Here is a 10,728-nt window from a genome sequence, read left to right as displayed (position 1 = left end):
TCATTTCACACGAATGAGTCTGATAAAACACAAACAGTTATTGACTTTTGTTTTCACAGAAATGAAAGTCTTCTACAAAGGTGCATCCATCTGCAGACAACCTGAAAAGAGTCACACTTGTGTTATCTTTTCTCTTCATTATAGTGGGAATAGGATTTATATGGAGGCCATTGTACAACATTTGAATTTGAAAAAGTAGGAGCTAAATATAACATATAACATACAACGTGGCTGTGTCTGTGGTTGCACACTGTTACCTCACAACTAGAATTTTTCAGGTTTGAATCCCATTCGGGCCTGGGGTCTTTCTGTGTGGAGTTTGCATGTTCTCCCCATGTCTCTGTGGTTCTACTCCAGCTTCCTCCCACAGTACAAAGACATGCAGTTTGGGGTTAGTTGAATTGGTGACACTAAATTACCTGTAGGTGTGAATGTGGGTGTTTGTCCGTCTCTATGTGTTTTTATCTGTTGTCTGATTTTAATACAATATACCATGTAATGTTCTTCCAAAGCATAGAACACAATGACATGCAGTAGTTTTACTTACCAAAGCAGACTCTACATATTCATATAATTTGGGTTAGGGTTAGGGTTAGGGTTAGGGTTTGTGTCACATCTGAAGCTCTTTGCTTTGTGTGCTTTCAGATTTATCATCTATATACATTTATACAAAAACACAGCCCATGTTTAACAGTAGTTAATAATATCATGGCCATTTAATATTTGGTGTTGCTAGGGGCCACCTGAGTGATGCTCTGTCAAAGGGACATTGCTTCAAGAGATTGTTCAAATTGTCCCTGCACCTGATCGACTCGTCCCCACTGATGATGCCATCTGAGAAAGAATACACACCAACAGACCCATCATTAAAGCCCACAAACACACGTTGCTCACTCACAACCAGGGTCAAAGGATTCTTACACAGATGCACACGTCCTACTCTTTCACCGTCTGCGAGTCGTACCACGGTGAGGACGGGCCTGGAGTGCTGGTAACAGACACCGCTTTTCTCCAGGTTGGTGGTGCGGCATATGTAGAAAGCATAGTCTCCAGTTTTGCCCAGACAGACTTTAACAACAGGGCCCTCAGTTTTTAATGAGTATAGTCTGAGCTGACATAGGTCTAAGAGGTTGAGGGCATCATTGTCAGTGGACAACAGTGCGTAGCTCCCTGTGGAGGCAATGTGGAAGTCTCGTGGCTGACAGTGAAACATATGTGGCAGATGAAAGTGTCTGCACACAGTCTCCTCTGCTATATTCCAGGTGTACACTGCCCCTGAGGCGGCCATCACAACCACAAAGTCTGGGAACTCTGGAAGAGTGTGGAAAGCCACAACACACTCTGAGCTTTCTACGCAAGAGAAACGTTTGCTGATTGAGCCAGACCAAAGGCTGGCAGCTAACAGGTCACCACGGTGATGGCCAATGAGGAAGGTGCTCTCAGGCGACACCTGGGCATCAGATAGATACAAGTTTATGCTGCACACAATACTCCCACGTGTCAGGTTCCACACCCGAGACAGACCTCGCTCAGAAACACACACCCCGCAGTTACTCTTAGGAGTGATCAGGATATCTGTAGCTCTGCTGCCACTGATACGTAGCATGTTCTGACCTGATTCTGTCTGCCACACATAGATTTCTCCTGCTGAGAGTGACACAAGGTGGATGCTGTTTGGAGAAAGGCGCAGTTTTTCCACAGGACCGTCATGCAGAAATTTAGCATGTGGAAAGCCTTTTTCTAAGTTCCATCTCCACACTGCCTCTGACCCATCAGAAGTATAGAACCACTCTCCCGTTTGTTCGGCCACTACTTCCCTCACTCCACACCCCATTTTCAGAGCTGTACCTGCAGCAGCAATCATACCAGAGTCCCACACTGTCAGGCAGCCATCACTTGTGATACAAATGACATCCGAGGCCATTTTGAGGAGAGTATGAGGCTGCTTGTTTGTTTCTAAGGAGAGAATACACTCCCCTGTGTTGACCCTCCACACTAACACAAAGGTACAGGTGTCTAACAAAGCCAAAAACAGATGACCATCCTGGGAAAGCACAGCTTGACTGAATGCCCTGTCTTGTGGTGCAAAGAACTGATCCCACAACTCCCAGTCACATGTGTCCCACATTGTGACCTGTTGAGACTGACACACCAATAAGGTGTCACTTTCTTCAGTGTAATCTATATTCAAGATGTTAGCTTTACACCCAGTGTAGCTTTCTTTTATAAGTCTTGGTGGTTGTGCAGCCACATCCCATAGAGTTATATTCCCCAGCTTGTCAACACATGCCATTTCTCTCTTATCTTCACTGAGAATTATTAGTGCAACAGCACTGTGGTTTGGGTTTGAACAGGTGCCAAGCAGGCTGCTCGTTTCAATATCAAACACAGACACCGTTCCTTCCTCCTGCCCACAGTACATGTAAAAACCATTAGAGGAGCAAACCAAGCAGGTCACAGAGCTCAGACAATGGAAATGAGTCAGAGTCTCACTGGAGACATCAAACACACTTACAAAACTCTCACCTTTCCACCATATAAATAACTTTCTCCTGGCAACAAACCCCTCAACTTTGTTCAGTGTTTGCTGGATTGACTCAAACTCTGTTTTCAAAGTGTCTTTAACCTCTAGAAACATTTCTGGGCCTGTCACATCCCACAAGAAAAGCTTGTTGCAATGTGTGGAAAGTAGCATAAACTGACCACTACTCTTCACTCCTGCAAACTTCAGCTCCTTCTGCTCACAGCTCAGTGATAGTTGAACTACACCATGTGCATAACTTTTCCAAATCCAAGCAGAGCCATCATCCATGATCTCTGCTACAACGCCGCACTCTGTCACAGCTGCTTCTGTAACAGAAACATCTTCAGGTTTGGAGTTACACTGTAAAAACTGAATGGAGGGAACAGAGGAGGGAGCTGGACACAGTGTTAGTCCTAATCCACTTCCTCTCATTCTCCTCTCCTGACTAATCTCTCTGACATAACCTTCAAGTGCAGGAAAGACCTCCAGATACGGAAGGAGGTCTGCTTCCATCACTGTGGGCAGCTGCAGAGGTGCAGACTGCAGTAAGCAAGCAGAGGCCTTCAAGGTGCTTGCTAAGAGTAGTCTTTCTCTTGACAACAGAACCTGAGATGAGCTTTCCTCACCCTCCAAGATGGCTACCAGATCCCACAGAAGTCCGGCTTGAACCATTGCCTGGTGAAACCTCAGTGACATTAACAGCTTGTCCTCCAGTTCCTCCCACCTGTCACTTCGTTGCAAATGATATGGCAATTCTACGACTTTTCTCAAGTTCACTTGGCCAATGTCTTTGGGCGAAGACGTGAAGACAAAGGGTTGGCTGGGTAGCTGCCTGTCTATGTATATTTTCATTTCAGCAGTGTCCTTGTTTGGTTCTGATTTCTGGTTAACAAAAAGTGGTTTAGCACTTCCACCACCCCATCGACCACTGAAATAGTCTGCCATCTCCGAATGAATCTCCATCCTGGCCTCATGAGTACCTAAGTACCTCTTAGCCACTACCAGCTGGAAATGCCTGCTCATCCAGAACAAAACATGTGACCCCGCAACTGTTCTCCTTATAAGAAACCTCCTCAAATCCAATAAAACTCTCTCCACATCAATTTGTGGGACCCTCATAGAGGAGGAAGGGGTCTCACCCCGCTGAACATATTCAGCCAGAACTTCATCATCACTGGACAGCAGGTCAACAAACTCGGCCTCAGTGAGCCCAGTCCTGGAGAGAGTGAGGTAGGAGACAGCACGAGCTACAATAGACGAGCCATGTTTTTGCTCAAGGTGATCCAGGAGTGCAGAAATAGATGAATGGACACCATTGGGGAGAGATGACCCGGTCACATCTAAATCTGAAGATAGACAAAAAGAAGAGAGAATAAGAGAAATGTCATGCTTTTGGTCTTTTTATGGTATTTGTTAGCTCAAACAGAATATCACCAGCCTTATCCTTTAAGAGTCTATATGTATGGTTACTGTATTAGTCATACCAGACCGCCAGAGCGAGGTGTGTACATGCAGGAGTTGAGCGTAGAGAGTCAGGCCACAGGAGGTTAGTGCCTGGTTCACCAGAGCCTGTTGTCCTGATGTCACCCTCCTTCCTGAACTGCTCAGCAGTGACGCCAACATCTTCACACACTGTTTCCTGTCAGCCAATCCTAGTTGTACACAATCATATCCTGACTTTGTTTCACTGTCCTTTGATACACACTGAGGTGGGTTGCACTGTGGGTAATGTAGTTTGATGGCCTGAAGGACTTGTGTTTGGTTGGAAGAGACTGTGAGAATGAGTTTGACACCAGGAGGGAGGGGAGAGGGAAGGCTCTCAATGATTTGAAGACCAAAGTTGTTTTCGAGCTGATCCAGGCCATCGAGAAGAAGCACTAAAGTCCGCCTGGGAAAAGGCAGGAGGGAGAGGATTGTGGAGAAACGTTCTTTAAGTTCAGACAGACTAATGTCAGGTTTTATGGTGCCAGAAATGGGACCTCTAGAATCTGGCCAGGGTACAGTACAGAGGTTTATGTTAGAGTCAGAAACATGCTCCAGGGTAGTTGTGTTGCTACAGGTGGCTTTATAGTCTCTGGAGTTAGTGGTACAGCCAGGATCATCTGGGTTAGTGCCGAGGAAGAACTTGGGATCATGTTTAGGGAAAGAGTCACTGTGATATTGACTGGAGATTTGAGAACACAGGTTGGAGAGCAGGTGCTTTGCGGAAGTGTTGTTTGACAGGCTGCAAAAAAAAGTGATCACCACATGATTTCTGTCTGGTAGCCATGTCTTTATCTGTGGAGAAAAGCAGAGGCATCTGTTTGTATGTTATTATTTACTACTGATTCCTATAGCTCTGTCTTTGGCAGTGCAGTCTTTTATTTGTTGGTGGTTTAATCCAATTTCTCATCAATTTATTTATCCTGAACTTTAGTTACATATTTAAACTGTTAAAAATATTTTGTTTCCTCAAAGTTAACTTATCTGAAATAATTTTAAGAGCTCCATCAATTAATCATTTTCATGACTATGATTATATTAATTTTTAATTAATCATCTGGTCTTTAAAAAAATGTCCATCACAGGTTCTCAGAATCCAGTGGGATGTAATCAAAAGTCTTGTTACTTAGTCCAAACCCTAACTAGATGAGTATGTAAACCAATATAAACAAATATTTCTGTGTAAGAAGCTAAAATCATGTAACTATTGGCATTTAAAAAAATATTTGACTTAAATAATTAATCAGTTATGGCCCTGTGATGGACTGGTGACCTGTCCAGGGTGTACCCCTGCCTTTTACCCAAAGAGAGCTGGGATAGGCTCCAGCAGATCTCTGTGACCCTGTTTAGGAATAAGCAGGTATAGATCATGTATGGATGGATGGATGGATAATTAATCAATGAATGAAATAGTAGCAGATTCATTTTGTGTAAGTCTTCCATTATTACTACAAAAAAGAAAAGAAAATTTATGAATACAGCCTTTATTAAAATGCTGCATAAAAATAACTAGAGTAGGACTATTTGTCCATTTACCTGCTGAGCACAGTGTGCCAGCAGCACCGTCTTCCCAGTGCATGGCCCACCTGTTACCACTAGTGGGCGCCCTTGGCCATTCTGCTCCACATATGCTCTGACCTACAACCAGTGTAAAGAAAACTGCAGTGGGATGCTATGAGTTAAATCAGAATTTTACAACACAATGATGTAAAATTCTGAATGTCATTAACTAATCAAACCTTGATCCTGACCTTTTTCTCCTCTGGTCGATGGACTTCATAAAACCGGTGCAAGATGTCACAGAGCTCCTCCTGCTCGGCCTGTTCTCTGGCCAAAGCATCACCGAGGTGAGAGTCTGCTCTGGGTCTTAAGGCATTCATGCTGTCAATCAACACCACCAGGTCAGTGTACACCTGCTGGCAGAGAGACTCGGCATAGCACCGCCTCCTGGCTGTTGTGTAACCATGGCGACGGTCGCACTCTGTGGTGGTGGTGTAGACTACAAGCTGGCAGGAAGTGATGAGACCAGGGAGGAAGTTGTCACACAGCTCTGAGAGTAATTGTCCATCAGTGGGTGCCAGTAATTCTGAGGTAGCAGCCTGAAAATACAAAATATGAATAAATAGCAAAACATTTCCTATTTAGCTATTCTTGGTATATACACAAAGATGAGCCCTCATTTAAAATTATTACTTAAAAACGTACGTAATAATGATGGATGACTTTTACCTCAGACTGTGACAATAGCTGCAGTTGTGAGTTCTTGTCTCTTTCTCCTATTGCATTAACAACCTTGTTGATGTAGATCAGGCAGTGTCTGGCGATGTCAGTGTCAGGACGGTTGTCCAGAGCAAACCGCAGATCTGCATCCAGTGCTGGTGAGAAGAAGCCAAGTGTATATAAAATTATACAACAACAACAACAACACACACACACACACACACACACTATATCTCACCTGATCTGTAGTAGCTGTGTCCTCTTTCTGGGGTCATCAGACCACTGTGGACACACATACTCACACTGGTCTGAAACAACTTCCTTAGCTCTTCTTCTTCAGCCTTCACCTTGACCTCCTCTTCCTCCTTAATCTCTGACAGCTAAAAAAAAACATGCATACAATTTACAAAACAGCACCTCAGTCTAACAGTTGTGATGACTAATATTTGGTAAACCTAAATAATAATCTAAAATAGGACATAACAAAACATAAATATGATTGTCAAAGAAATAAGATACAAAATAGCACCCAGAATTTTTAACTTCATAATATTTACTGATATTTTTAAATGCTTCGCTTGAAATTCATTTTTCTAGATGGCTTTTATTGTGGAAGAAATTCAATTTTATTAATCTACTATGCATAAACTGTGGATCTGCCACAAATATTAAAATTAGCAGCTGCATTTACACCTACAGCTAAACTTGCTTCTGTTGACTTAATTAAAGAAACATGAATGTTGCGTTTCACTGTAAGCACTTGTGTGCAGCAGCTGTATCTGTGTGGAGGTCTCAGGCAGTAGGAGGGAGGGATGGTGTTCTCCTCCCTCTGGTAAACTCTCTCCAGCTCTCGGGTGCTGACGCCCACCTGCTGGCACTCCTGCAGCAGCAGCTGGTACTCTGACACCTCCACCTGGGTGGGCAGACTGGCTGTGCCATACTGATGCCCTATTAGAGCCTGCAGCACCGCCAAGTGGACACAGAGGAAAGAGCAGCATAAACAGGAGATGTTGATTGTTGATTGCTGCTGGTGTTGTTTTCTTATCATTGCTGATCTGTCCACAGGGATTGCATTTTTGGTATGACTGAAAAATTATTTCTTTTTCAATTAGGCAAGTTGCTACGTGAAATGATTCACAAGAGTGATGAGAACTAGCTGAATTACACGTATAAATGTGTGTAGATGTGTTCCAACCAATGATTTCCAAATGATCTGTCCAACTCTTGTATACCCCTGAACCGTGAAGAGATGCACTGATAATACTAAAACCATTAGCATTCAACAAAGATGATGTAATTGCAGCTGATAGTCAGCTAGTGTATCAGGACAGAATGCATCTCATAGTTCTTTAGTGCTGCTACTTGTGTGTAGGTCTTGGTGTATGTAGTTCACATTATTCCTGGTGTTTTATTTACCAGTAAAAAAGGACCGGCTGAGCTTTCTCTGCATTCTTTCATCAGCTGCTGTCTGGTGTTTACATCTGGCCAACGACTGGGATCACTGGACTCAAATGGGTCTATCACCTGCAGACACACACACAGACACACACAGACACACATACATACACCCCCATACAAACACACCAACACATGTGACTGGTTAAAAAGATCTAGAGGGGAGATGACTGATGCCTCAGTTAGTGAAAAGCACACAATGAGGTAATAACAATCGGCCCCTTATCAGGTTTTTCCATTTTCTAACTAAATGTGTCGCTGGGTAGAAATGGCACCATGTGCTAGTTGAAATGCCCCAAGGTGATTTCATACACAAACAGAGGAACGCAAACTAACACACTATAGGCACATTACTGTTGCTCATGCTTTTTGTCAAATTTAATTAGGGAGAGTTCAGAAGAAGTGCGTACACTTTCACAATAAAAGCCTCAATGGAAATAGTCTAAGAAAACAAAGACACACATCTACATAATCTTGTTTTTATATTACACTGTTGGCAGTCTGCCATGGATGAACAAGGTCTCTCTGATTGTGTGTTGCTGTTGAGTTACTGTTGATAGCAGGAAAATGTATTTGCTGGCTAAAGCTTTTCAGAATAATTCACTTCCATATTGCAAATTGTAATAAATATTTAATGAACAAAACAATCAAACAAACAGCTATTTTCCAGACCAGACTTTTGCCAGTTTCAAAATTAAAGTTAAAATAAAGCTAGTTATAATGTTCCCTCCAGTGAGCCATAGGTGAATCATCGCCTGAGCTCCAAAAGTCATCGACAGTGCAAAAGGTTATGATATGACAGTTCAAATGTAGCATCAACAGTACCTGCATACTACTGTGGTCTGTTTATACTTATGGTGGTTACAGGACAGAAAGGGTATTAAAAGCCCAGTATAACTTCAAAAACAAATGTAGTACCTGTTCTGCTACAAGACACAACACAAATGAAGTGTGTACTCACCCTCACGTCCAGTCCTAGTGTGTGTCTGCAATGCTCTCGAAGTTTGGGGAAAACATTCTCTCTCAGAGCTCTGCGCTCTACAATGCTGTCTGTACAGAGAATAAACACAAACACAACATACCTCTGGTCACAAAACACCTCAAAAGAACATGACCAACACATAAACTTACAGACATCTTTTGCTTTTTTTTTAATTTCAGAAAAATCAGCCGATACTTGATAACATGAATTGAATACATACCCTCTGGGTTGGAGCACAAATAGAGTTTAACACAGGATGAGCTGCAGGGAGAATTTGAAGGAGACTGGTCCATTTGTTCTCTGGAGTGTTTGCCAAATCAATATTACTACTGTTATACTTGTTACACTAACTATTGTTAGTATAAGGAAAAATAAAGAGCATATTTACAGACTCAAATAAACAAATTCACAATTGCTACTTTGCTAATCAAGGATATATACTGTTCTACTCCTGCTCTGCTCAGGAAGTTTTAGCCTTGGGTGTTTACAGACCATGTTATGATCACACCCATTTCCAGTGACAGCTACACAGCACGCTCACATAAATGTGCCAACTACATACATTCTTAACTATGAAAAACATAGTCCAATTTGTAGAACAGATGGATAAAAACACACAAAAATACTAAATAGTAATGACAATAACAATAATTGTTACAGTACTGGAATGGACCATCACACACATTTGTTAAAAGAAACAAAATGAGCACAAAAAACCCCAAGATGACCCAGAAACAACTTTCCATATTGTTTTTTATTAATTAACATTTGTACACAATAAATACAAACTTTGTTTTTTGTACAGCCAATAATATTATGCAGAAAGACTTTTGCACATGTTCTCATTATTGTCACCATGGCAACAGTCTGTGAGAGAGAAAAGGCCAGTTGTTCGGACACATCATTAATAACAGCATGATGAAAAATACAGAACTACAGAATACATAACCAAAAACAGGCTCATACCAGATAATTAAAACACTGTAACGGATCAAGGGGAATGTTAAAAAAAAAAAGGGGGAAATGTTTAAAAAGGTAACAAAGGTCGTACATTTTATTTCTGACAACTAACTCAGCATTTATGGTTGGAAGTTCTGTGAGATGCTGCTGTAAACCATAAACTTCAAAACAAGTTTGAAAACCAGTATAAATAAGATCTCAGAGAGATCAAGGAGAGACTGCTGTTCAAGTCACCTTGACCACATAGTTACAAGTCAGTTCCTACAACAGCAGAAGAGCAGAGGTTTGAATCTGACACTGCGACTAATCCCAGCATGCTTTACTCTTTAATTTACATCTGTTTTAATCTGCACTGGACAGTGAATCTACTGATTTTATTCTTCTCAACAATGCAGAAAGCCCATTTTTAGTGCCATTATGAACAACTTTGACACAGAAGGGGTTTAGACTTGCAGTAATGACTCCAAAATGTTTTCCCAACAAAGGCACTATACCAGGCCTTACTTCCTGTTTAGTTTGTGAAAAACAAAAAAACACAGTGAGACAAAATAAAAAACTTACATTTGCACTATGTGCGTTTGTAACTTTGACTCAGTATCACTTATACTCATTTTGACCTTTTATGACCTATTGTAAAATTTAGTTACCCTTCAAATGTGACCTCAATCATTTTAAGTTTTTTATTAGTTTAATCAAAAGGGTTGAAGAACAAAATTTTTTGTTACTTTGGGTGTATTAGCTTTGAGCTTGTGCACAAAAACGTGCAATGTCTGTAGAGGGCATTCACTTTCTCAGGCGTGGGTACTACACAAAACGTGATGTTTCTAAAAGTTAATACAAATAATACTTTTCAACATATCTCACATGACATAATTCACCTCCACTGTGCAAAGAGTAAACCAACCACTGGGAGCCCAGATCAGGACATTAGGTGGCTTTCTTTCTCTGTAAACAAAAAGCCTCATGCTGTGTTCCAAATCAATATTATGTGCAAATATTGTACTGTATGCGCTTTATACTGCACTCATCTTCACACCTCATACTGTTTTTGCAGGTAGAATACAAGAATTAATAAACTTGTACTATCAGCAAATGTGCTATGATA

The 10,728-nt window shown here is 41.5% G+C and overlaps 1 protein-coding gene across 1 annotated transcript; it reads right to left on the bottom strand.

The window, feature by feature from the left end:
• Nucleotides 1–610: 610 nt before the first annotated feature.
• Nucleotides 611–9,034, bottom strand: LOC113135599 (NACHT and WD repeat domain-containing protein 2). The gene is made up of 10 exons (XM_026315772.1): nucleotides 8,884–9,034; nucleotides 8,643–8,731; nucleotides 7,643–7,750; nucleotides 6,978–7,184; nucleotides 6,465–6,606; nucleotides 6,236–6,381; nucleotides 5,758–6,105; nucleotides 5,543–5,644; nucleotides 4,009–4,801; nucleotides 611–3,870 (listed from the first exon to the last, which is right to left on the bottom strand). The coding sequence occupies exons 1-10, from the start codon at nucleotides 8,954–8,956 to the stop codon at nucleotides 707–709; spliced, it is 5,172 nt and encodes a 1,723-aa protein (XP_026171557.1). The 5' UTR covers nucleotides 8,957–9,034; the 3' UTR covers nucleotides 611–706.
• Between the last annotated feature and the right edge of the window lie 1,694 nt (nucleotides 9,035–10,728).

This window comes from Mastacembelus armatus, chromosome 13 (genome assembly GCF_900324485.2).
Source record: "Mastacembelus armatus chromosome 13, fMasArm1.2, whole genome shotgun sequence".
Classification (NCBI taxonomy): domain Eukaryota; kingdom Metazoa; phylum Chordata; class Actinopteri; order Synbranchiformes; family Mastacembelidae; genus Mastacembelus; species Mastacembelus armatus.
The sequence above is the reverse complement of the archived record's forward strand: the minus strand, read 5'-3'. Positions and strand labels throughout refer to the sequence as shown.